At 39.7% G+C, this 27,973-nt stretch overlaps 2 protein-coding genes and 1 long non-coding RNA gene across 8 annotated transcripts; 1 reads left to right on the top strand and 2 right to left on the bottom strand.

Moving 5' to 3' along the window:
• On the bottom strand, positions 1-6,522 carry si:ch211-106k21.5 (uncharacterized). Its single transcript, XM_027008548.3, has 2 exons — positions 6,392-6,522; positions 1-4,339 (listed from the first exon to the last, which is right to left on the bottom strand). The coding sequence occupies exons 1-2, from the start codon at positions 6,402-6,404 to the stop codon at positions 3,135-3,137; spliced, it is 1,218 nt and encodes a 405-aa protein (XP_026864349.2). The 5' UTR covers positions 6,405-6,522; the 3' UTR covers positions 1-3,134.
• Positions 6,014-12,320, top strand: LOC145651784 (uncharacterized). 3 transcript variants are annotated; one of them, XR_014117754.1, is made up of 5 exons: positions 6,014-6,115; positions 6,429-6,525; positions 7,828-7,966; positions 8,489-9,410; positions 9,822-12,320. It is a non-coding gene; the product is annotated as an uncharacterized LOC145651784 (long non-coding RNA). The 3 variants fall into 3 exon arrangements; XR_014117753.1 differs by having other exon boundaries at positions 9,857-12,320; XR_014117755.1 differs by having other exon boundaries at positions 8,489-8,983; positions 9,291-12,320.
• glis1a (GLIS family zinc finger 1a) lies at positions 6,995-27,823 on the bottom strand. 4 transcript variants are annotated; one of them, XM_027008546.3, is made up of 11 exons: positions 27,191-27,823; positions 19,701-19,871; positions 18,812-19,611; positions 18,494-18,703; positions 16,039-16,200; positions 14,441-14,551; positions 13,689-13,827; positions 12,327-12,483; positions 8,508-8,650; positions 7,781-7,894; positions 6,995-7,502 (listed from the first exon to the last, which is right to left on the bottom strand). In XM_027008546.3, the coding sequence occupies exons 3-11, from the start codon at positions 19,460-19,462 to the stop codon at positions 7,363-7,365; spliced, it is 1,827 nt and encodes a 608-aa protein (XP_026864347.2). In that variant the 5' UTR covers positions 19,463-19,611; positions 19,701-19,871; positions 27,191-27,823; the 3' UTR covers positions 6,995-7,362. The 4 variants fall into 4 exon arrangements, 3 of the variants coding, with proteins under 3 accessions (XP_026864347.2, XP_081555696.1, XP_026864345.2); XM_081699570.1 differs by having other exon boundaries at positions 14,441-14,548; positions 18,494-19,611; XM_027008544.3 differs by having other exon boundaries at positions 18,494-19,611.
• Between the last annotated feature and the right edge of the window lie 150 nt (positions 27,824-27,973).

Here is a 27,973-nt window from a genome sequence, read left to right on the forward strand (position 1 = left end):
TGCATATTCTAAGTGTAATTTGTATATGAGTGTGATGTTCAAATGACTTGATAGAAATGACCAGTGAGAAAGGGGGCTGAATGAACAAGAAAACCATAACTCTTTAAATTACTTTGCTTCCAAAAGATTGGTTATGTATTGGCTATGCTAAGGACTCAGAGCAAATGTCTCACTAAATATGAGTCAAAGCATTCATATTTCTGACTTCAGTATGTATCAAGAATACAACAGCACAAGTACTGGAGATCTACTGTCCTTCAGAGTTCTAATACACTTAGTTCTAATAATAAACTTTATTAACCTGATCAGGTGTGTTAGATTAAGAATAGAACTAAACTCTGTATAAAATCTTCAGGATTGCAGCCAAGTACCAGTGGCTGAAATAAATTGGCTCACTTTTGTCTCTGCTTCAGAACAGGTTTCTAGGTTATCCACTATTTGTTTTTGCACCTTGAGCTTCATCTTTGAATCTGAGTTGGGAAACATGCCTGAAACACCTCCTTTTCAGATCACTGTGTCAGTTTACAATTACAGAGTTTAACAACAAAACTGCATCTGTGGGAGTAATGCTGCAAAATGGAGAGCCTCCACCCAAACAAATAATCAAAAAACTTCCTTTGAATGCCAGTCTCTTTGGGCAGGGCAGGTAGAGATGGCTGCTGAGCAGGATGTGTGGGCATCAGACCTAAAGGGACTCCAGAATTGAGTGCTATAATTACAACCTCCTAAACAGAGTGAAATTGGAACACAAGTCCAGAGCTACTGAATTATTTCAGATGCTACTGAATGAAGTGGTTGACAGCTGGACCAAGGCAGAGAAAAGACACAGAGAAGAGTGTTTTGGAATGGCAGAGTGTCAAATCAGAGCCATTCCAGTGAGCTTACACTTGATTAAACTGCTTAGGAGAAGGTTCAAATTAGAGCTGAACCAGGGTGAGCCAACTACTTTTAAGGTTTTATGTTTGTTTGTTTGTTTGTTTTTTAATTAAAATCAACAAATGTCACCAATCAACAAGTATCACTTTCATCTTATTAGTGTTAGCATCTAAGGCCAACATTGTGGTTTAATGAAACAGTATTATATAGCATCCAAAAAAAAAAAAACTTCAAATCTATTACATATACAGAGTACTTGCAAGTTTTTCATTTTTTGATGACCTTTTTAAGAGCTTCGGTTTGCTCCGTATATTTTCCTACTTTGTTTAGAGATTGAAATGGAGCCAATAGAATAGAAAATGTTGCCACAAAATATTGACACTGTATGAAATAGCCTATTACATACTGTATAGTGCATACTGCAAGTTCAAACACATTCAGTATATACTGTATACTGCATATTTGTTTCCATAGTACTATGCCATATGCAGTACAGTATCCAGTATATGAAAACGCAGTGCATACTACAAGGTCAAGTGATTGTATGAAGGTTCACTTACTTGTGAAAGATTTTCTGTCACTGTTGCATGATAGCGCTGGAATATTTGGTAGGGGTGGTATGTAATCTGGGAATCTGATGACTACTTGAAAATTTTATTTTGGCATACTAATTTGGGGCCCAATCAGTATGTGAGCAGTATATAGTAGGCTATTTCAAACACAGACATTAGGAAGCAATCAGAAAGAAAACACTATAAAGTTGTATCTTAAAACCCCCAGTCAGGATGATTTGATCATAGATTATTTTTTGGGGTGTGTTTTAACTTGCAGTAGGTATGACATTCATAACCACCTGGCTGTGTAAATAATGTCATTTTGGCTTTCTTTATTTGCTTTTAGGGGACTGATTTTGAATAATTATACCAGAAAAAGCATTCTAGTTGGGTCTTGAATGGGTTATGTATATTTTGTGACATTGTGGGTTTGAGCAGGGCTTTAAGTGTACTTACTTTTTACTTAAATCTTTACTTAATAGACACAGTTGATTTATTATTTAACAATTATGAATTCCTGGATGGTGAAACCAGTTTATGCTTGCCTTCATCTGAGAAACCTGTTTTTTTAACTATAGTGGATCTCGTTTCTAAATGTTACTATGCAATACTGATAAATCTGTTAAATAATATACTAGCAACCTATAACATTTAAACACATGCTTACAGTGCTCTATATATGAGTCTTGAACTAAACTAGTTTAAGATGTCTACAAATAGCACCTCAGTGGACCTTTTTCCATACCTCTTGAAAAGCAAAGTTGAAATGTTATGTTCCTTAAGATGAAGGTGAGAAAATGTTGTAGCAAAACACATACTGATGCAAAAGAGCTTTGTAGTGGACGATTGGTTCCTTCCTATTCACTCCAACCACTCAAATCAGTTTACATTATCTTTCATTCAGTGAGCAGGATTGACTTATCTGCAAAGCCTCATGATTTGATTTGAATAGGGTCACTGGGTCTGCTTTAATCAATGAATGCATGCACTGTATTGGTCTGCCTGTGGTTACTAACATGATTAGTCCTCAATGTGTGTATATCTGATGAGAGTCTACAGCTGTGCTTTAGTCATAACAACAGTCATAACATCACATGCATGTGTAGACACCAGTGAACACAAAATGAAAAACCACATTGGTTACATGAGTTACATGTTAAGTTACACAGAGGTGACTTTCCTTATCCAGTGGTTCTTGAGTCAAGGTCTGGAGGCCCTCTAAACTCTTTTCCCTGTCCGACTACACCTGATTACACAGGTTTGATAATTAGCTGATAAATTAATTAAGATGTGTTAAATGAGGGAGAACAATAAGTCAGGCAATGCAGTGGTCCCCCAGGACTGTGACTGTGAACCAAAGTTGTAAACGAATAAGAAACAGTTTGTCCTAAATAAAACAGTAGAAGGACAGAAAGGTTAGACTGCAGCACTCATAGGGCTAATAACCAGTTCACAGATTATCTACACAACGGAAATTCAATAATCCTTCCTAGTACACCCTGTGCGCATTATTTTACAACAGTAGCTAACATAAATGCAGTTTTTACACGAATGATACTGAACTGCCAGTGTAGTGGAAACCTCCCTAATTACCACTGTGAATTAGACTCTTCCAGAAGGGCCCCAGAGCTCAGTAGTAAATGTTCAATGTGTGATCACACAGATCTCAAAGTTCTTGACCAAGAGCAAACACCATCCAGAGAGTCATGAAAGATCCACACTCTCATACTCGCCATGGTCTGAGTCTTCAAGTTCGAGCCCTGGCACCAGGCTGTAGTATTTGGTTGGTTGGGTCATGTAAGCTTTCTCTCGATCAGCTGAGTCCTTCATAACTTCAGACACGCTGACTGTCTCCAGGTCTTGCTTGCTGCCCAGTTCATGGTTTTCCTCCCTGATGGCTCTGCCCTCCACAGATGAGGTGGAGGGTGGAGGTCCCAGGGAGTCCACGGAGCCCAGCTTGACCTCCACCTCCTCATAGATGTCTCTTGTGCTGCCCAAGAGGGTGGAGGAAGGCCGCAGCATCAGCTGGTTTTTCGTGATCTCTCCATCCACCGGTATCTCTCCAGAGGATGATTTGTCCCGTGGCCAGTGCCCATTCCACTCTGGTTTGGCAGGCTTTTTTCGGGGTGTGCTGAAGGCTGGGGTCTCCTTCCTCTCCCCTTGCCTGCCACAGCACCAGCAGAGCACCAAGCCCAGGAGGAGGAGGAGTGGCAGGACAATAAAGAGGGCCGTGAGACCCGGCAGGCGACATACCTCCCTGGCCTGCACAGACCACACCGACCTGCCTGTCATGCTCTGTGGAGAAACACAGGTCAGGTTACCCACTAAGCCTTCCAAGGTGCTGAAGTTGCGTCGAGGAGCACCCTGGAGCTCTTCCACAAGAGAACACGTACAGGCCCAAGGGTTGTCTTCCAGATCCAGCTGCTGAAGCGAGGGTCTAAGGACCGAGCTGGGGAGGGAATGAAGACGGTTCCCACTGAGAAGCAGAACTCTTAATGATTTTGCATTCTGCAGGAAATCTGCCGGCAGGTCCTCCAGAAGGTTGTTCCCCAAATCCAGAACCTGCAAACTGTAGGCATCACTGAGAAAGTCATGAGGCACTGTGGTCAGCTGGTTCTGACCCAGGTACAGCTCTTGTAATGAAGAAGGCGTAGACCCCACAGTGATGGAGTCGATTTGAGTGAGGTTACAAAAAGACAGATCCAGAATTTTAAGTTCTGTTGCATAGTTGACAGCTGCCCAAGGCACATGGTTAAACAATGAGCCAGTAAAGTTCAGGCAGCAGGTGCCATTAAGCAGACTCGAAGGAAACCTAGTCAAAACGGTGGCTACTGGACACTCACATCTTTCACTTCGTCCCTTAGACACCAGGTAGAGAATAGAGAGGATGCCACAAAGGAAGAAGATTCCTACAACAAAAGCCAAAAATTAGCTGACACTTCTATATAAACAAAATGAAAGAAAAAGAACAAAATTAATTTGAACTGTTTGCTGGGGATTTTAAGGCTACTCCAAAAATGTCCTAGATACGTCCATTGTCTTTATGATTTTGCTTTATGTAGTTAGTGACCTTAAGGAATCTCCTAGCTTAAGCCTCAAGGTTTAGGAAGTCCCTGGTGTCTAGCATCGCTGCCAAGGTTTCAGGACTCTTGTGGTTTGTCTAAGGGTTGCCGTGGTGATGAGGTGAGCTTGGGATCAGGAGTCCAAGCTATGCAGGCAGGAGAGTCAGCATGAGAATTATCGCTCTGTTCACAGTTGGCTAGGAAAAGTACAAATAGGCACATTTGCTTGTAGCTGTTGCTGTAGTGGATGTGTACAGCCACAAAGCAAAAGGGCCACTTCACCTTCCTGCCATGCCTGTGTTTCATTTCAGAAAATAATTTACTTAACAAATTATGAAATCATAATATGAATTCTCTTCTTGACCAGTTTGGTCCTGAATTGATTTACTGCCAGTATCATTGTGAATCAATAAGTGTTGAGAATGAGAGCACTTTGCTTAGAAAAATTCCACCCCATTGCTTAGCAGTGAGCTCTGTGTGTGTATATGTGTGTGCGTGCATGCACGTTTCCTTTCCACCACCGGCGTAGCCGTGACAGCAGCAGGCTTTCCTGATGTAAACAATGGTGAGTGGAATGTGCTAACACCCCACCAGTACAGAGAGTAACCTACAAGTCTGAACTGATGGGTGATAGGAGACCAGCTCATGAACACCTCCACAGATCAATACATTCAACGTTCATCTATTGTGGATCTTTTGAAAGTTTCTATAACCAAAATGTACACAGGGACTTTATCCATAACAAGAGACTCCACTTGCAGTTCCATAATAAAGCTGATTTCTCTAAAGCAGTATATTTTTTAAAAAATATATAAAATATTTTATATATAAAATATAGCATCTAACACTAACAAATTTGCAGACAAAATCTTTGCATGTCAACTTTTTAAAAATTAAATCATACAACTCCACATTTTTAACATTAACAGTTATTAACAATGTTCCTTAACGTGTTTGGAAAGGGAGTTCTTAATGCTTCTTTGAGCCAAAGAGTACTGGCTTATATTTCAGATCAGAAAACCAAGCAAGGCCTGAAACAGGAGGGAAAAGTCGATGTATGACTTTGAACTGCAGTGATCAGTGAGCTATCTGCTCGCCGTCCCCTCCCAAATCGATTACAGAGTAATGGAGAGTTTAAGTAACATTAAAAAACATCAGGTATGATTAAAATGTGATTCAGATTTGTAACACACCCTCAAAGCAAATACTGCTCTTAGGTCACGTCCAAATCAGTTTTAGTTCACTTTCCACTGTTCATGGCTATGTATCCGCTAACCCCATCATCCATGGTGGTTCTGTGAAACTAACAAGTTTATATATTCCTTATTATTACAGTTTGAGTCTTTTAAATAATGTATCTCTTCTGCGGAGTCATTCCACTGGATTACGTTATCTATCTATTTCGCAATCACGTTAATTCCGGGAAAGTCAAAGGTAGGTGTTCGCAGAAGGACAAATGAGTAGCAGTTGGATAAATGGGGACGTGTTAGTATATATACACACACACAATAGAAAGTTGCCTTGGTCACCAATGCATTAAAGGAAGTGCACGGTAATATTAAAACGCAAATCACATTAACTCACCACTGAACAATGTGCGCAGTTACATCCTTTTCCTCTAAAGTAACATAGATTACACGATTACTGTCCTCTATTCTTAAAAACAAATGAATAGTTTTTAAACGCAAATAATCTAAAAGTTCATACCTGGTCATTGTTACAGTAGCCGAAATACATGTAATAGTTCTGTGGTTATTTGTACGATTCTAAGGATCACCACGAATATCTAAAACCCTGAAAAGGGAAAACCTATATTACTGTGCTTCGTTTTCGAATCAAATTGTATAATGTTAGAAAGATTATATTAGATATCTCTAGACAAATGTTTTTTAATCATACCTTTAGAGCTCATTATGATGACCTGTTGCTCCTGTAGGCGTTCTAGGATGTTGTCATCCTCTACCTTTCGTAAGCAAAACGCGTAGGACAGCAAGCAAGCGTCTCAGAGCGTCACTCAACTTCACCGTAACTAAGTAAGTAACTGAGTGAAGCGGGGATGTTTTGCTTCTTCCCTGTTTTTAGGAGTGTTGGACGTGTAACAACGTGTGTGCTGTGTGACAGGGTATTCCAAATTTACTTGAAAGTGGTTCATCTAGAATTGTCAGTGGTTAAGCTTCTAATTGTTGGAATGAAGGTGGAATAAATGCGCACTCTTGCGGTTAATAAATGCAGAAACTGGTAGTAAAACTACTAAATTTAGATTGAGAAAATAATATTTTAATTTAAGGTCATTAACTTTAAAGTTAAACTGTACAGTGTTTTGTAAGTAAATTGGTGTTTGTTTAGTAAGTATCTTGCAATTCAGCTAAAGTTGCAATTCGTGTCAATAAAATGAATGCCCATTACAAGAGCTTTTTAGAATCAACCACTAGATGGCGATGTTTTTACACGTAGTCGCTTTGCCCCATGACAAATGGGAAAGATTTACAGAACATTGCCGTCTTCAGTTTTCAAGGAAATTTTATTTAGGACAGAGAAGTAGTCTGATCCAATACGTACTGTTGTAATATAACAGAAAAAAACTGCAATTAAGGCACGTTGCCCACACACTGTAAACAATATATCAATACAGAGCATCTCTGGGGCTCTGGCCCCTTTAATACTGTGCTACATAACATCTGAAAATGAGAGACTTTTGTCCAGAATGAACTTGTTGAAGTCCATAAATTAGACTGAAGCTATTGGTCCCAAACTGTATGTTCCAACATCTCTGTGCAGCATACATTACCCAGGTCATGCAGGCAACAGCTAGCCCAGAGTCATAGAGATGATTGGGCTTTGTTTAACACTGAAGACCATTTTCCAGGGCATCATGTCTCAGCATACAGAGAGTAGATCTGACCCAGGCAGTGGTCGTACATGTCCATCTGGAGCAGGAGGCCCTCATCAGGGCAGGCTGAGAAATGGTGTCCACCAAATGTCTGAGTGTCCTGGCTCAACCCAAAATCCACTAAACAAAAGAGAGCATTCAAATCAGAAAAAGACAGAGGGAAGCATTTAAAACAGAACAAAGTGTTTCAAGTTAGCTGATTTTGTTTAACATTACCAACAGAATGCAGCTTTCAAAAGTCTTATTTCAAAAATAGTCGGAACGTCTCTGATTGAGAGTTGTTTTTTTCTTCTTCCCTCCACAAATTCTCAGTGCAATCAATCAATCAATCAATCAATCAATCAATCAAACAGAATCTAAAGCTCTTCATTTTGCAAGATTAATTATTTCACACTCACAAGACGAAGAAGGATTGGGAATGAATGGGTGTCTGTTTTTGTCACAGTTGTGTAGCTTTGCTCCATTATCTTCAATTTCATTCCTGTCTGATCGTCCGTGGAAGCTCTGGAACCCTGAGGGTGGAGATGAGGCCAATGATCGCAACAGTATCAGGCTACAAATACAGCCATTATCTCCATAATATGGTACTGGTTCCATAACAAGCTGAATCAAACCATTGAATCAAATCATTTTAAGATTTGTGTCAAAGATTTGTTTTAAATCATAGTGTGTTTACAGATGCATGTAAGATTCTCTGTTCAGGCTCTGTGCTACCCACATGGATCTGTTTATATCATCTCATTTAACTGCCTATCAGTCGTTTGACGCTGACATAAAGAAGCCAGAGTTAAATCATTACCACTTGTAATGGCAAACTAACCACACACACAATGGGGAACAAGCAAATAAACTATAAATCCTCAGCAATAACAATAGCTCCCTTCATGGAAGGCCATGTGTTCCCGTAAGTAAGGGACTTCCTGAAAGAAGCTGTAAAAGACGTTAAAGGAGACATTCTTCACCCATAGTGTACTAGCTTTGCTTACAGTAAAACAGCTTTTAGTTTAAATCATCCACAAAGCAGACAGATTTTATTTAACTTGCAATTATTTGTTTATTTTTAAGAAGTTTTTTCTTATATTATTTTTCCGTTTTGGTAAACACAGTTGAGACCAGACTACTTGCCGTGGTGTTTGACAGACTGCTCACTCTGAAACAAGTCGAGGTTTTGAGTTGGGCTGGTCGAGGGAGCTTGTTTGACGGATGCTGGCTGGACCTCTCCTGGACTGCTGACCAGGCTGCTTCCAGGCAAGAGTGGACAGGACAGCCTGAAAGAAGAAATCACCATAAGCGGTTAAGTGTATCCACATTTCAATTTTATTAACTCCTAATACATTTCTCTTGCATCAGTTGCTTCGTACTACAAGGTAGTTCTTGTGCAGGGTATGCGGTTATATTTTATATTCACTGCTCCAGCTTTAAATACAGAGTTTTGGTATGTAACAAGGCCAGGCATAACTGAACGCTGACAACCCTTCAGAGAACATATGTGCAGGATGAATAAACACATCATCACGGAGGCATCTCAACGACCCTCATTCTCTTTCATGGTTACTGACGCCGCTGCTGGCTGCCTTCGTCCAGCGCTTGCTGCACTATGTGTGAGTAAGCAGTGGAAGAACGCCGCTATTCCAGACTCGCACCTCAGATTCTCTCCCACAGTGCTCAGGGGCATGCACGAGTGGCAGTTACTCTGAGGAAAGCTATACAAGACTGACGGCTCAGCCGCTACCCTACCAACGAGCATGTTATTCGAATTTCATTCAGCTCTGGTCAAAGAAGCATGCCTTATGCCCTTCACGAGCTGATGTCGCTGTCTCACAAAGAGTTCAGCAGGAGTTTGGCCCTGGTTTCCCCTGGAAAGGTCTGTGTGTTATTCATAAACAAGCTCCTCTCTTGTCAGTACAGTTCACATCTGTTCAAATGGAGTCATGCTGCAGTCTGAGACCGTGGACCATAAAGAGACACAATCAGGAGAATTTGATTGGGTTGTTTTCATTCCGAGATGATCTGAAAATCTGATCTGAGGTAAATTACAATCCTTAGTCTAGTGAGCATGAAATACCCTTTTAAGAAAATTACAATGAAGCTGTCATAATGTTCATAAATACTCATAATAGGTAAAATAATAACACTGGTAAATTGTGTGTCTTTAGTATAATGGTATCTCTGTAAAGCTGTTTTGTGACTAAATCTATTTTAAAACCTGCTACACAAACTGAACTGGGATATATATTGGTTAATGAAAATGCAAACAAACTGGCAAACTGCAAACTGAAACTGAAATATTTCAAGTATAGTGGAGTTCAGGTGTACAGTGAGACAGAGAGGGGGAGAGAGTGATATAAAGAATTATAAATATGATATAGTGATATAAAGAGACAAAGAGAGTGATGTGTGTGTATGGGTGTGGGTGTGGGTGTGTGTGCTCGTTTGGAGCCCTGGAGCACTACTTCCTGGCTGTGTGTTTTCAGCCCCACCCCCCACCCCCAGTGGAGTGACGGCCTGATGCCAGTGGTGCTCCGCCGCATGCTGTGATCAACACCGGACCACCACAAGCCAACGGCACAATGAAAGAGCCACTTAAGTAGCTCAGTGAGAGGAAGGCTAACAGAACATCTTGAAGCTAGTGTCTACTGCAGTGGGGCTACAGCACTGAACAGGTGAACTTTTACGGCAGCTTAGAGTACACAAAACCCTGGCAGGAGAGGAAATGTGTCTCCTCATCTGGATCACAAAGACAGTCCTAGTGATTATACCAGGCAAGAACGGGAGTTCCATTCGAGCGACTCTATAGCAGAGACGCCTTTAGATGGAGAAAAACCAGCCTGCGAATGCATTTGGCTTCAGTGTGAAATGCAGAGGGCAGAAAGAACAGCCAGTACTTTCTGAACTGAAGAATGGCATTGTAAACTGCTATTCTCTGGAGCGTGCGCAACAGAAAGCAACTGCCGGCGTGCTGATTGCAGCACAGTGAAAAGCTGCCCTGTGAAACAGACAGTTTAAGTTATCACTCAGAGCACATACATCAAAAGGTGTTTTGGTCAAATATTTTCACAAATGCATGGAATGTGTTAATTATTGTTCATCTGTAACTACCATTTTACACACTAGCACATTATGTTCACTGAATAATATAAAAATGCTTTTGCTGTGTCCTTTATGTGATAACAAAACATTACAGTTCCATGGTCATCACTAACCATATAATTTTGCTATCATTCATAAACAAAGGGTATAACTAAACTAAATGATGAGGCCAATTACATAAACTAAATTCAGAGAAAACTACTTCAAGTTATAATGAAATGCAACTTCATACTTGCATTTAATTAAATAATTTCAGCTTCTGGCAATTTGCCCCCAAGTCTTAACATACACATGCCATACCAATCCATCACAAATCACAAAGATTGCAGGAAAACATTGGAAATAACAACTGTATATGAACATTCTGCCATTGAAATGCAAAGTAAATATAATTCTGTTAAGCAACATGTAATCTGTTCCAAAAGCATTTAAGAATTGTAATGGGAATAGAGAGAGTGCTCTGGTAATAGTTGTAATGGGAATAGAGAGAGTGCTCTGGTAATAGTTGTAATGGGAACAGAGAGAGTGCTCTGGTAATAGTTGTAATGGGAACAGAGAGAGTGCTCTGGTAATAGTTGTAATGGGAACAGAGAGAGTGCTCTGGTAATAGTTGTAATGGGAACAGAGAGAGTGCTTTGGTAATAGTTGTAATGGGAATAGAGAGAGTGCTCTGGTAATAGTTGTAATGGGAATAGAGAGAGTGCTCTGGTAATAGTTGTAATGGAAATAGAGAGAGTGCTCTGGTAATAGTTGTAATGGGAATAGAGAGAGTGCTCTGGTAATAGTTGCTTTCCCTGAGGATCCGAACAACAGGTCAATTACATCACTTAATCAGTCCAATCATTGGTAGAAACAGAGTTCATTGACCAGAAGTAAAAATGCAGTCCACACCTGTAGTCTTATTTAAAGTTTTTAACATACTGTCCCATGCCCTTTTTGGATCAACAAATGTTTAAGTGTACACTGTAGGAGCAATAACACAGCCAAGCATATTTTGTATGAGTACAAGAAGAAAGAGAAAAAATAATAAAACAATTATGAATATCATGGTCAACCCCCCAAAGTTTACAGTGACCATAATTACAAGCAAATGCTCATATTACTGCCTAACTGAGGTTATTGTATCTCTTAGGAAATCTAGTATTAACTTCATTGTCCTTATAATGTGTAAATATCTTGGTGACAGTTTATTTCCACAGAATAAATCCCATCTGTGATGTGCTTATATTAGTGTGGCAATATAGTGAGTAGTGAACACAGAGATTAAGGGTCAAACACATGCAAATGTCATATCATAATAGACAGAATGTAGTAATGTTACTACATGTTTCAAAATAGCTCTGCTCCCTGGACAGCAGGCCTGACTAAACCTGATGTAATACACACACACACACACACACACACACACACACACACACACACACACACACACACACACATGCTTCTTACATTTTAGGTAGAGCTTCACAAAAGCTTTATGTCATAATGGTGATGGAGTATTGGAAATGATACACCATAAATCCATGAATGCTGTTTTAACGTTTTAGAAAACCAAGCCATTGCTCAAGGAAAATATGCTCTGCAGATAGAGCTTTCCAGTAACAAATAGTTTATCACCAACAACAGAAATTGTTCCCATCTGTAGAATGACTTAACTCACATTTTTCATGTTGACTATTCATGCGACCGAAGAATTTGGGCATGACACTTATGTGCTTGGGCAATATTCAACCAGTACAAAACTTTAGTTGCCACTAACACCCAATCTCATGATGATGTTTGCAGCCAATAGAGGACTCATCATTTATTAAGTGCTGTTAACATCTCAGGTTTAGCCCACTACCTGTGTCTCACCTGTATGGGGCGCTCTTGGTGTTGTGCAAAGGGGCTGGCTGGGTCTGGGGGTTAGGGTCACTGAGCTCCATGCTGCTGAGTCTGGAGGTCTTCACCAGCATGGTGTTGCCAGCTTCTGATGAGGTGATGTTACATGAGACCCTGCTCCCCGAGAAGACTGCAGATACAGAATCACCAGGTTACCTTACGCCATTCTACAATTGATACACATGAACAGAACTGTAGAAACATCTGTTGTTGTCCGGAAATGTTTTGAACATACTGTAAGAAACCTTGAGTAACTAGAATAATTGCTGCTTATAATGACTACTTTTACTAATCAGAACTTTGTGTTAGGACATTGTAATGTAATATTGTAATTGTATTGTAATCCAACCTAGAAATTGCCCAAAAGAAAGTTGATTAAATGTAATTAATCTCAAAATATAAAAATCACCTTAGACATTAAAGCCTATAAAGCTCGGTGCAGTGGGTTAGAGTGTGAGAAAGAGTCATTTCTTCCATCTGACAGAGATCTGTATCCCTCTCTAATCTGAACACCAATGACTCTTCAGTCAAAATGAGAAAATAATGAGACGTCTTTCTAGCCACCAGCCCTCTTAGCAATACTGCCAGTTGTCTCAGTCTATTAGCAAGAACGGCTCACTCAGTTTTTTATTTGTGATGCTGCCTATAGTCACCTGACAGCTTCTTGACTTGGGTACAGGCACCAAAGGCCGAGAGAGGAAGCGGAATGGAAAGAGTTTGGAGAGGGATGTGTGCAGGGTGGCAGCATGCCCACTCTGGGTGCCCAGTAATTCGGTAAACACACGGCTGATGATTTGCTTGGAACAACTGATCCTCAGAAAATTTTGTAGCACTAAATTGAGGCAAAGAGAGAAGAGGAGGAAAGAGGAAGGAGCCTGCAGGTTGGCGCCCGTTCTCGCATGTCATCAGTAATGCAAACTGGCATGTTTACATAAACATTTATTTAAAATCACCCACATGGGCACGTCATGCATTTTCACACATTTTCAAAACCAAATCTTTTTCCAAAGACCCAAAGACTATAATGTGTATCATGCATTTCACAAACTACATGCTACTTCTATACTACTCTAATAGGTAGCCTTCAACCCTAAAAGGGAAAAAATGAGTACTTATGTGGTTTTCTGAACTCAGCTAAGCAGATTTTTAGTAGAGTATCCTCACTGACAGGAATTTTGTTTTCGATTAGCCCAAAAAGTAAAATGTTGTGCTATAGTCTCCAAATTGAAAGACACATGGCACCCTCCAAATGTGCAATTGCAGAGGCAAGTGTGAATACATGAGCTTATGAAGAAATTATTTTTCAGCTTAGGCCTGAGTAGACATAGCACCTACCAGTAAGGCTGTTTTGTTGAAGCTCATAAAAAGATCTGCGCTCTAGCTGACCACGCCCATGTAGGGAAGGGGCGGAGCTGTGGAGAGGCTCCAAGGTCAGGCAGTCCTTCGCAATCATCCTCTCCAAATCCAAACAGCACTAATCCCATCACCCAGGTGCATAACCACAAACACATATAAATGCAAGAGTTTATGCATGGTCATTCGTAATGAGGGTCATGGTGAGACGCCATGAAATGCCGACAGTGCACTTTTTGGTTATGAATCAATGGCCTGGTGTTGGTGGGCATATTCACTACGTATCACCATCTGAGTCACTTGTATGATGGTAATCCACTCTCTTACAGGAACACATGTGTTATTGCTTACAGAACCCATGCCATGAGAATACACAAAAGGCTCCCATTATTCACTTTTTTCATATGAGTGTATAGCCTACAGGCAAAAACAATGGGGCTTTTCTTTTAAGCTCACAAAGGAAGGAGATGCATTACAAAGTGGACACACTAACCAGTATGATCTGTTTCATTAGCTCATTGGGTTTATTTAATTAGCTGCACTAAGTGGTTGTAAGGTAGCAAAGAAGAAAGGGAATTTGGGTCACTTACAACTGGTGTCCTTTACACAAATTAAATTACAATGAGAGTACACTGTTTTAATGACGATTCTGTATGGTAATTCCTTACTTCAGGTTTAATCCTAACCCATAAATCAGTGAGCCCTGTAAAAAGTCGGAGGGCCTAGCCTCTCACCTTGTCGGGCGTGTGCAGGGTTTTGGCGGAGTGGGCCTTCACGTGCTTGCGTAAGGAGCTCGGGTCAGTGTACCGCTTGGAACACCCCGGGAGCTGACACGCGTATGGCTTCTAGCAGCATCACCAGAGTCGACGATAGCAGAAAAAGTCAAGTTATTCACTTAACATCTAGGAAAGTCCGTGTAAACACGAGTCTAGTTCTAGACTAAAAGTCTTTGTAAAAGTATTGTCCACATGAATTAGCTCGTGCACTTGAAAACGCAAACATAATTTAGACGTAGATTTTAAGTACGTAAATTAAGCATAACACTATATATTCAACATTCCAAATGTCTTCCAAAATCTAAATAATGCTAATGTTTCCCAAAGGTATTTTCTACACTGGATGCGTGGATGGAGCACAGGGGTAGTGTAATATACAGCGATAGAGTTTACAAATATTATACTGCCCCCGCATCTGCCTATTCCAAATACAAGCCATAGGGGAATGTGAAAAAGAAACAAGTTTAAGACAGGACGTGAGGGAAAAATAAAATCAACTCAGGTTACTCTTGTGAGCCAAGAGCAGGAGCGAAAAAGCACAGGAGACGGAATAGACAGACAGGAGAAAAAGAAATACTCAGACACTCAAAGAAGCTTCCATATATTTATTTAAAACTTCTTACCTACAGTCTGCAAGCTGGGAATAGAACCGACGTTTAAATTAATAGCACATATTTAAATAACGAGAACAACACTCGCTCACGCCAGGGTTTTCCACTCTTTCTAAGTGTAGATAAACTGCATACCTATGTTCTTAATAAGCTATTCGAACCACTGGTACTTCAACCAAAGATTTACTGACAGCGGTTAATGAAAGCCCACGGCTGTAAGCGAACGCGCCCTGCTGACTTCAGCGTGCAGAGGGAAGCCGATATGATTACTATATCGGCGGGACCGCGGTTGGATTAGTCGGCGTGAAACCCAGACTGCGAGCGGTACTGTGGCGAAAGACGTGCGGCCAGAGCGTGAAGGCCTCGACGCGACTCTTCTCCTGTACCCATTAATGTGAAAAGAGATCTCAGTGCTGGAATGCAATTTCTTATTCAAACTTTCGTGTACCGTTTGTGCCTTTCTCTAGCGTGGAAAAAGTGACAGGTCCTGCTTCGACTGTTTTTGCTTATCATTTTCATGATATAGACTATATCTAATGTGTGACAGCAAAGAGGCACAGGAGGATGCGTGAAAAAGAGAGCTGGATAAAGACAAAGTGCAGGCGCTGGAAAACGGCGACCAGGAGAGACTAAAAATAAGAAAAGGGACGACTTTAAGACATTTTACGCAAGACTAAATTCACTCAGACATTTGCTAAATAGTGTATTCATGACACATTTTTCATTTCTATAAACTGAATAGAGGTAATCTGCAATACAGCATATAAAACACTGCTCCCCTGACTGTTGCACTGAAACGCAGGAAATCATACAATTATCCAGAGAGAAAAAACGACTGTCACTTTTAAGATGTAAGTGTGAACACATAGCTGGTTGGGCATTTTATTTTATTTTATTTATTTATTGCTAGTTTTATATTTTTGTGTTCTCTCATTAGAGGCTCACCGTGTCCAAGTGTGTACGCTGGTGCTTGGCGCGGTCGCTGGAGTTGCTGAATGCCTTGAGACAGCCGGAATACTGGCACACGTAGGGCTTCTCTCCTGTGTGGCTGCGCAAGTGAATCTTCAAGTTCTCCAGACGGGAAAAGGCCTTGTCGCAGCCTTCAAACTTCACACGGACACGTAATTGGGCAGACATGCATGAAAAAAAGCTATCGCCAACAAAGTGTATTCGTATCGCTGATTTAGTAGTGACTGTGCATACACTTTCGATATAACATTATAAGAAGCAAAAAAGAGATACAGAGAAAGTGAGACAGATAGAGAGACAGAAATTGTATACTATAATATACTGCCAGGAGAACATATGTACAAAATATAACTGCTTGACACCTTTTGTTGTAGAAAAATTTAACACTTGGCGGAATCAACAGTGCAAGCCTACCTGCAATACACACACACACACATACACACACACACACACACACACACACACACGATCCGGAGATAGTTCCTCTTAGAACACTGTTGTGTAAAATATTTGGGGTGGAAACATGCCAGAAAAGGAGTTAGCAATTGTAGTAGTAGCTGTAGTAGCTGTTATGCTGCGTAATACTACACTGCTGTATGTGCCACTTCCTGTAGTTAATTTGCAGTCAATATTCTGAGATTAACATTGCTGACAGGTTCTAAATTTTGATTAGCACACACATACATGTCTCATACTGGGTCTTACTGAGCTCTGAATAAAGCTTTATTATTCAACAAATGTTGGAGACCTTTTCCTCTTTGAAGGGAATGCCCAAACTAAAATCCAACATTTTACAGCTCTTTTGGTGAAAGTAACATATTAGGATATGTCTGATATAAAGAAAAAAAAGTTTAAATGACTTAAAGTGTTGGATCAGAACGCTATCAAAACCTGCTGTGCTCATTGTTAAAATGAAGGAAGGGTTGAAGGAAACAGCAGTGCAGAAGCACATGTGTGTTTGATAAAATCTCTTGCCTTGTGGCTATGAGAGCATTTCAAAATATGTAGATGGGTGAAATTATATCCTAATGGCTATCCAAAATTACTAAAAAGAAAACACATTTCCCATGTTGTTCACTTGAGGAGTAAATGAAACGCAGCTTTATCAAAGTAAAAGCCTGTATTTTTTATCATTATCTCTGCCCTTCTTTCAACAGTTAATTTTAAAACATAAGTCCCAATCCAACTCGAACTCAGAATAGCCATTTTCACATCTAATAAATGTAATTAACAATTTATGTTCGAGAAAATTGCTCTGAAAAATGGCTCAATTTCAGATTGAGGACTTGAGGGATTCTTTCTTCTCCACTCTTTGCTTACGTGACTTATGAAGACAAAAAAAATATCCTGACAGCAATAAAACAGTGCAAAAGATAAAAACATGTTACCCAAAACAAAGCACATCGTGGCCTCTGTTACATCCCATAGTCTATAGGGGAAAGCTTTGAGATGTACATCAGAGGAGGTACATCCAATTAGTGACCACCTATTCACTTCATTTATCTATATACAACCTTCCAGTTTCACCACATTAGACACTCTGAGGTTAAATTCTAAGTGCCAAACAGTCTACATTTTCCTGGAGTGAGCCATGAAAGATTTACGTGGCTCCATGACACATTACGAGTCTCTAAAGACTTAGCTCTTACAAACACAGTTTGTTTGTACACATTAAATATCCATCTAAAGCATCTGTGTTTTGAGAATACAATGTTCCAGTCAACTGTTCTTTGATGCTGTTGCTGACAGCAAACTAATATAATGTAAACCGGACAGAACATAAACTGCAGCTGTTGGCTAAATTCAGTTTTTATCTGACTGCTATGGATTTCCTTTTATTTCATTATATGGCATTAAATCTTATCTTATGGTGCCAAAAGTTGAACATAATCCTTTTGAAAAAATCACTCAAAGATCTCAGTGTTAATGTTGTGTTCACAATAATTCTGTACATCATTCTCTGGAATAAGATTACTTTTACAGCAATCTTGAGAATGAATTTACACCAAATGTAAAGCTTAGACTGTTTCAAATGATCGTGGAAAGTCCCAGTTGTTAGCTTTTCCACAACAGAGGCTTCTAAATAACAACAATTAATCCCTTATACTGTCTGACATGCACACCTGCCACACTCAATGCTAGTCTGAGATAAACTACTAAAACAGCAGCATTAGATTATCACAGAGGTTTTAAACATTGTGGCAAGGGGTCAAAACACCAGCTATCACTCCATCACTCCAACTGCCACCACTCCACCCAAATCCAATAAAAGAATTAAATATCAGACAGCTTCACACCATACACATTTGGTCCATTCCACATGAATGGCCCTAATAACTTATTTGAACTCATACCTCTGTCTCCACCATCAGTGTAACTGCAACTGGAATCACAGCATGCACACTCATTATAGTGATCATTAAGAACTCACCATGCACCTGTTGGGTTTCTCCCCAGAATGGACTCTCATATGGATGAGCAGCTTGTACCGAGCATTGAAAGGCTTACAGCGACGAACGCAACCCGCCCAGAAACAGGTGAAGTCTTCTCCTTTTCGTTGATCAACATGAACCTTCTCAATGTGCCTCACCAGTTCTTCCTTCTGCTCGTAGGATGCTCTGCAGTCCATCCACTGGCATGGCTGCTCATTCCAAGCAAAAGAATTGACCTTCTGATCAATATCCGCAGGGCAATGCAACATAGTGCAAGGGTCCTTGTGAGGCACTGCTGGACTTTTGTGTAGATTTACCTGCTGGGTCAGTTCCTTGTTTGAACTTGGGCTTGAGCAGGGATATCGGTGCCTATAATTGAGATTAAATGGTTCCTCACTGTTCTCACTGCAAAACAGTTCCTTATTGCAAGCTTCAAATTTACTCGCTGGTTCTTGCTTGAGGGTCTTTGGGTACAAACACACTTCAGGATGCATTTCCTGCTGCTTGTCATCAGTGAGGAAGCCCTGGCCCATGGGTGGAGCAAGAGGAGTAGACAGGGATGGAGAGCTAAGCAGCTCTGATCCATTGCAGTAGGAGTGAGTAGAGAAAGAAGGAGAGAATGAAGCTGATGGGGCAGAGAAGGTGCTGGCTAACTGACATAAGTCACTTTCACCTGGATAAGGCCAGGGCAAGTCACTCTGTACCTCACTGACACACTGATACATTATGGAGCCTTGAGTCGAGAGGGCCACCGAGGCCAAGTCAAGCCCCCCTGCAGTAATAATGGGCACTGGGGTCTTTGAAAGACCGCACAGGTTCACACTTTCTGGGTGAAATGAGTGAGTCAGACAGTACTGGCTGGAGGAGGTCCGTGAGTATTGGGAAAGTGGCTCTTCACCGTAAATGCTGTTTGTGAAGCCACATTTTTCCAGCCGCAATGCTGCTGGGCCAAGCCTGGTTGGCCCCATTATGCTACTAAACACACTCTGGAAAGAAAAATGTGGGAAGGGTACTGTCAGAGCAGGGCCTTCTCTGGCTCTTGTAGCCTCTCTTGTGATGTGGATAATTCACACTGTGTTTTCCCCATGAGGTGAGTCTGTTCTGATTCTCAAGGCACCTGCATAATAATATAAAAATAATAAGTAGTGCAGGATGTTGGTGTACAGTCTCATGCTGTTGGAAATAAAAAAGGTTAAGAAGGCCAACCTTGGGAAGAGGTGCTGGTGTGCAGTGAGGTTAACTGTGGGTTGGTCTCATGAATGCTGGCATTTTCTCCGATATCCATTTTAAATGGTGAGGTCTCAGTTATTTTTAACACAGAACTCAGTGCAGTTGTCACACAAATTCCATCTTCATAGTCTGAATGCCAGCTCACTGCTAGAGAGAGAAAATGGTCAAATTATTGTAGATTTTTGTACATGCATATCATTTTTGAAGCAGTTTCATTCATATAGGCTGTATCAAAAGGAAAGGGTTTATTACATATTTAACTTACATTTACCTGATGCTTTTATCCAAAGCAACTTACAATTAAGACTGAGTACAACTTGAACAAGTGAAGGTTAAGGGCCTTGCTCAGGGATCCCAACAGTGGCAACCTAGCAGTGGTGGGGCTTGAGCCAGCAACTTTCCAATTACAAGTCAAGTACCTTAACCACTGAGCTACCACTGTGCTTTGTGTATTGAAGCATTATTTCTCATCATTTATAATCAGGCTTTATCACTGGGAACCTCATAATTTCCCTGCATCTTCTCACCAAGCTTTTACACCAATGAGGAAACCATTTAAGCTTTCAAAAATTCAGATGTCTTTTTCAAAATCACAGTGAGGTTTGCTGTGTATAATTATAAATGTTTGGAAACATCAAGTTCAATAGTGTCTGGATTGAAAAAACAATAAATCTGTCCTTTAAATGCATGACCAAACTATTAAATGTCAAAACCACCATGTGCAGAAAAACAACATACTAACTAATGTCATGCTGAGGACTTTCATTTTACTCTGACTTAATTAGAGAGCAGGTGAGCTGCAGGTGTACAGGTATCTACCTATATTCAATCAGCCACCAAGTGGAGAAACATAGTGATCTTTTATAACTTCTGGCAACAGATCTGTGAGAAGGACATTTGCTTTCTGAAATTCCATTCCAACAACCTAATGAAATCAATGCATAAGGCTATCTAGATCTTTTATTGCGAATATATTAAATTGATTAGTACTGCATTGTCAATTATTGGAAACATCACCACCTTCACACAAATTGTACAATCGCAAGAAGTCATAGGTCACATGGCTGTGGTATGTGGAATAGCTCAGACAGACCAGCATTTATAGCTTCTGTTATTGTTTGAGTATTGAAAAGGACAGAATGACTGACCTTAGCAACTTTGCCATGATTGTCACTGTTGGGTATGCTTGTTCAAGCATCTACCAAATGGCTGTCATCTTGGGCTTTTCACGTGCAACTGTTTTAAGGGTTTACTGAGAATGGTGTGAAAAGCTAAAAATGACCAGTGAATCCATGGATGAAAGCAGCTTGTGGATTTAAGGGGTGAAAAAAGAATGGCAAGAATTGTGCAAGTTAACACATGGGCCACAACGTGGCAATTCACATCTGAATTCAACATTTGTGTGCAGAATGTCATCTCAGAATGCACCACTTATCAGCCCTTGTCTGAACAGGATTAGAACAGCAAAAGATGATGTGCTACTGTTGTCAGCAAAGAACAAGAAAGCACAGGTAGAAGAGCATTGAGGGGTGGAAGAAATTTGCTTGGATTGAGCAGGTTTCTTTTGTATTATGCTAATAGAAGGGTCAGAATTTGATTCAAACATCACAAATCCCTGGAGCCATGCAGTTTGGATTCAACAGTACAGGACAGGGGTTGGCAGTGTGATGCCTGTTTTCCTGTTGCCATTAGATACCCACTGAAACATTCCATGGCATCACTGGCACCCTGAACACCATTACAGACCAAGTTCATCCCTTCATGAACATACTCAGATGGATACTTAATAATACACCATGTAACAAGACACCTGTCGTCAATGAATTATTCAAGGAACATGGCAGCGATATTTAAATGCTTTAGTGGCCTCCACAATTTACAGATCTCAATATAATTTTAATAATGTGGAATTTAATAAGATGGAAATGGCTGCTTGCAGCAAAACTGTGCAGCTGTACTATTTGCAAGAAGTTCCCAATGCAACACTATTTGTCTAATACAACATTCCTGCATAATGCAGCAAGCATCTTGTAAAATGCTTTTCTAACTATCAGTGGCCGTGCAACCTGTGTCTGGGCCAAATAAACTGTCAAGGCATTGTATAGTGCTAGCCTGCCATATAGAAGAAAAGACATAAAATTTACTTTTGACTTTAACCTTTAACACAGTAATACATATGATTATGGATTTCTGAACATCTTCTGCCACCAATATTAGTTCCCTGTTAATGACTAGACTCCCAGGAGGAATCTTTTGTGTGCTCAAGTGGAGGGAAACTTGAGCTAAATCTGTTGCTGCATTACATCTTAAGAGCCAGTGACTCGCACCATCTGGGGTAAAGCATGAGCAGTAGGCTAATTATCCAAGACCTCTAGAAAGCCACATTTTTAACCCATATGGTATTTTACTGACATGCCGTGTTACAGTAAATCTCTTTATGACTCTTCCTGTAATGGACTGCATTTCCTTCTTCTCTCACTGTGGCAAAAAGGCCAATTAGGAACACTGCTTGGCCTGTGAAAAGACACACACAAACCGGATGAGTGTTCATACTGCAGTAATGTGTCATTAATCAATCACGGGGCCCTTTTCAAACAGCTCTATAATGCATTCAGATTGTGTTGTTAAAACCTTAATGACCTTAACATTTTGTACGCCTCATTTTTAGTGGTGATTATGACCTATTCATTCCATAAACAAAGTACATAACCAAAGACAATAAAGAGACCAATATACAACTATGAGAATCGAAATGCTGTGACAACACCACTCATTTATTATCCCTCATCCAATAAGAGTCCAATTTTCTCAATAATTCCTTTATTTTTGATTATTAAGCCATCCTCTTTATGCATATCTCAGCGGACACTGTGGTACAACTTACTATTAGTTAAACAATTTTAGAGCAGTAATGATATGAAATAAAGCAACAAAGAAAATAAACAACAATAGCCTGCAATAACACAATACTGCTGAGGCCACAAAAAATAAATAACAGTGAATTAATAACTTTGTGATTCTTTAACTGAGCCGATATCCACAGCCAATAGCCAGAAAGAGCACAACAGGCCATGTTTTTACTGGTGGAAAAAGGACATCAGCGCACAATCAACTGTCCATACCAATAATAGAATGTCATCAGCAAACCTACATGTTATAATGTTTTCATAAAATCAAGAACTTTTCTGAATCCTCTCCTGCTCAAACCAACATTGGTGTTGACTTGGGTAGTGGGAATGCATTAAGCTCTTTAAATCTGATTTAGTAAGATTGAAAAAACTTCAGCAAGTCTTATTTGTGGCATTATATATTTTTTTATTTGAGTCAAGCTTTTACAGAGACACTTTTATTGTGCCAGAAATGTGTGTAAGAAAAATTAATTAACCAGCCCAGTAACAACTTACAGTTTAAAGTTATTAGCAGGTGCTATACCATGCAAAAAAAAACCAAAAAAACAAAACACACACACACAAAACTAGTCGTTAAGGTGTTTTCTTTATGAGGGTGTTTGTTCATTCAGCATCCAAAATTTGAGCCCTCTGAAATTCTAGAATTATTTATGTGCAAATATCTACTGTAAATGGAAAACATATGGGTTCATAAGTCTTATGGCACACTTCAGGGGCAAAATGTAAAGTAATTGAATGAATTTATTAATTAACAAACCAACTAAATGACTTGTGGAATTAATTATTAATTCCAGTTTACACAATTTAAGGTAAATCAAAAGAATCATGAAAAAGCTCTTAAGACAAAAATCATTTTGTGCTTTAAAAACAGAATACAATCTAAGAATTTGTTTTGGCATGAAAAGAAAAATGTATATCTAGTATTATATAATGATGATTGTGAGTCTTATATTTATGTTAGCTAAAGGACAAAATGCAGATTTATTTGATGTAGGAAATTACAAGAGAAAGTGTAAATTTTATTTTCCAACAAGCAAAAACAGAGCTCAGTTTCTGCAGAGAGGAGGGTTTAGACTCACTAAACACTAATGTACACACAGTAGAGTACATTCACTCTTTATTAAACCAGTCTAAGTGAGAGAAAAAACCCTTCCATAGTTAAGACACTCTGACCTACTCCAGATCCAGCAGACAGAAAACACTGTACGTCTTGTGTGGGTGTGAAAAAATAAGCAGAGAGTGTCACACCTATCTAAGCTGAGCTCATACTTACATCATTCCACCTCTAAGAGCTGTCATTAATGTTTCCTGAGGTATTATAAAGTTAATCTTTGACTGGAGGACATTCATTTGAAGGCATTTAAATGTCCTTGGACTTGCAGTATACTGGCAAACCTGACCGGCCTCTTCTCCCACATCTCAGTTGAGTAGCCATGAGTCTTTGAAAGCACTGGTAAAAGGATGCATCACTGGAGAACCAAAGTGAACCACACAGCCTCCTGCCAGAGCAAAAACAACACTTACCACCAAGCGTGAATCTGTGAGAAACCTCCACCGAACACAGATGGCAGGAAATAGGAAATTCCACTGAAATGACAGTGGCCCAATCCAAAGGAGTAGACATGGACAGAGCTTGTCCTCTAAATACAGTGAGTGGACAGTATGCACACTCACATACACTCTCTTGCCAATTCGCTGGCAAGCATACACATTCATAAGGGCTCTGTAAAATGCATCCTATGATAAGTGGTGATGTGTATTATGTATTCCAAAAACATATAAACACAGTGATACATTTACATGGCTTAGGAGGATCGAGCTGTAAAAATGAAACTGCCACAATGAGTTCAAATTGTACATCATTACTGTTTGGCCAACAGAAAATAGCAAATGGCTCAATTTGTGCATTATAAAACTGTGTGCTGTTCAATAAACAGCATATTTTCAAAATGCCAAAGAAAGGTATTTGTTTTTCATTATGCTGTACTTTACTGCTATTTATTTATTCATTTTAAAGGCAGAGCTCTGTGCATCAGCAACCTGGTGTTCACATTACAATCTGCTTCTGTATGTCCAGTCAGGCTTCCTGCCCTCAGCTCCCATCATGCTCCACTTTACACAGAAATAGAATGAAATCTTTCAAGTGTAACAATCTTCCTCCCTGGGGAATGAAGATAAAAAAGAGCAGGACAAATTAAAAGGATTTGTCCTTACTTACACAGCATCTCATGATACAAAGAAAAACGGGCCATCACAAACACACATGATGAAATATTTAAATAAATAATATAAATATATGTAAACATAAAAATGTATGGGTGTGAAAATAATATGTAGTGTACAGTGATATCAAATGTGAATGCCATTACTACCCTTCGTGACCTGTACACTGCAGCCGGGCAGTTTTGTGCAGGTACCCTGCTGCTTCTGGGCCTGCTACAGCGAAAATATTTGAGGATCCCCCACAGCCTCGCCGTTTGTCTCACATCATAATTTTCTTCCAAGTGTTCCATGAACATTCAAGGAATTTTGGAATGAGATATCATGGGCCAGAGTGGACAGGCCATTTTAAATAGCTGGATTGTCCAAACTGTAAACCAGAGAAACCACAACTAAAATGGGAGATGTTTGTAAGTATTCTTTAAGCTTTTCTACTGCTATAACTTAGTCCAGCAAATTTGCCAAAATATTTGTTTAAGAGCAGCTGTATTTGTGATCAAATTATGTACAATAACTTTATCTAAAGTAAGTACTAACTTTATGTAAAGTACAAATGAGGCATTATATTAATTATTACCATTATATACTTTTTACCAAAAGGCCCATATAAAGCTGTAAACACACCACAACATAAATCCCATTCTTTTGAACTAATCTACACAGAAGTACAACAGAACTAACAGTCATTAATTTTGTAAGGTACACAAATCCTCTTTACACTGCATATATACTACAAAAGTATAAGCCTCACTCTGCTGATTTAAGTCACCCAGGAAATACACTTACGCCACTATGTTCATCGCTGCTTATAGCATGCCCCATGTAACTATATACAGTAAACCACTTCCTCCCATTTAACAGGCCATGAGAAAGACAAGGCTCTTGGGGAGTTATTCCAACAATCCTAGCCCTTCTCTGTGAGGACGAACATCTCAAATGAAAGCCAGGCTATGCAGAACAGCCTGAGGGAGGGCAGTGAAGATTTCAGCAGTTACAAAAAGAGAATGTCACACTCATTACTCTTTAACTCCAATACCACACTTTATTCCTCTGGCAAATTTTGAGTTAAAATGTCATCTGGCAGCAGTTTAGCCAAGAGAGAATAATCCCTGTAATTCTGCACTAATACAGACTCTAATGTACCTAATAAACACCAATTCCCACAGCTTTTGAAAAGCAATGCCAAACCTCCAAACAAACATCATTTGGTCACATTGGGAGATCTTTTACAAGAAAAACATGTCAGACAGATGGTGGTTAATAGGGTGTTTACCTAACACTTAGTACTTTCTCGGTTCTTTGTTAATGCTTTTTGTCCTCTGCATATCCCTGTGATGGAGAGGCAAGCAATGCTGTATAACCAAATTATCATCCACTTGGCAAAAGTTTGGTCTTACCCCACAATTTGGCTTTATTCAAAACCTTTCTCCTAACTTTATCCCCTGTGGAATCATCAATAAGACTACCGTGGGCATGGGCATACATACAAGACACTATCCAGGTCATTTGGCAGATAAATGTACCAATCTGACATGTGCACACCCAAATACAAATTGAGTTTTAAACAGTGAAATGCACTGATACCACTCCAAGTTCACACTACTGAACGAAACTTGTTCAGTATGTACAATTTCCTCCACTGTTTGAATGCAGTCCATTTAATAAATTCCATCCCTGAAAAGTTGTTTATCATCCCATTAAAAGCAGGCCATGAAAAAGCAATGGCTCTCGGAGTGTTCAATGCAGGGACAACATCTCAAATGAAACGCAGGCCATGTTCAATAGCCTGAAGCAGCACGGAGAAGATTTCAGAACTTATAGAAAAGATACAATGTTTCATAAAGTGCGGAGAAAAAAAACAAAACACCACTTAACCGTTTGCCAGACGTGGAATAAGACAAAGGAACTTTCATTTGGATGAAAAAGGAGTTCCCACATGAAAGTCATGCTTTATCATAAGATTTCACAGAAGAACTGGCTTAGCTTACAAAGAAAATCTTTGTATGCGTCCATATGAAATCCATTTAAGGATGTTCAAGACAACGATATTATTACTTAGTTCGAAATCAATCTGCTCTTGCAGGTTAATTCCATGTTTTTTCCCCAAAGGGTTATGATGTAGCTACGTCTTAAACTGTCAATCAAGCACACGGCTCTTGTTAAATGCTTTTTCACCAAATACAGGATGCCAAGGCTGACCATGAAGATCAGATTTAGAATAATAATAATCGTGCAAACCAACTAGGGCGGGGGGGGGGGGAACTGGACCTTTGTGGGGACAATCATTAAAACAAACCTATTAGTTAATTATTCCGGAATTTAGGTAAGAGTACTCACTCAGAAGCAGTAGGCCAGGTAAGTCCTGCAGCTGGAGGACGTGGGAAGCCAGCGCGCGCTGGGGAAGATTGCGAAGTTCTTCAACTGTTGCCCTTCTTGCAGTGGGAAGTCCCAACAAAAATGAAGGGGGAAAACGCCGACACTCGCCCCCAGTTTCCCAAATGCGGGATTCAGTTGGGTCATCTCTTACACGGAATGGGTGGGAAATGTAAAGACCACAATTCTCAGCATAGGGAGGTTGGACCCAGAACTCTTCTTCAAACATAAGTAGATTGAAACGTAAATATCGACGGACATTCGGTGACATCCGCTTTACGTTAATTCGTTGTAAACTCCTAAAATAAATACCCACAAATTAACTACAACATGGACCTTAAAATGTATTTTTTGGACATCACTGATAACGGAGGTCATCTGAACTTTCTTTCTTTTTTTTCCTTTAGAAGGGTGCCTGATATGAATAAAATGTGTCAATCTGTGGTCTAGTAGGGGGATGTTTTATGCATTTTAATAGTTTTAAATATTTTTTATTGTTCCTTAACTAAAATGGGCTTGATTCGTTTAAAAGGTCATTCGCCACAAGATGAGTTTAAACTGCACAGAAGTTTAATTAACTTTCATATATTCTTTCGGCTCATAATACACATAAAAACGTATTAAACGTCAGGCGCCAAGCAACTAAAAAACAGCGACACCTGCAGCAAGTTGTAATACGGTACAGAAATAAAGTTACTGGACCTGAAATTAATTATTGCACCAGACTGATAAGTATACACGGAAAAC

This window comes from Electrophorus electricus, chromosome 17 (genome assembly GCF_041902795.1).
Source record: "Electrophorus electricus isolate QZ-2024a chromosome 17, ASM4190279v1, whole genome shotgun sequence".
NCBI classification, from domain to species: domain Eukaryota; kingdom Metazoa; phylum Chordata; class Actinopteri; order Gymnotiformes; family Gymnotidae; genus Electrophorus; species Electrophorus electricus.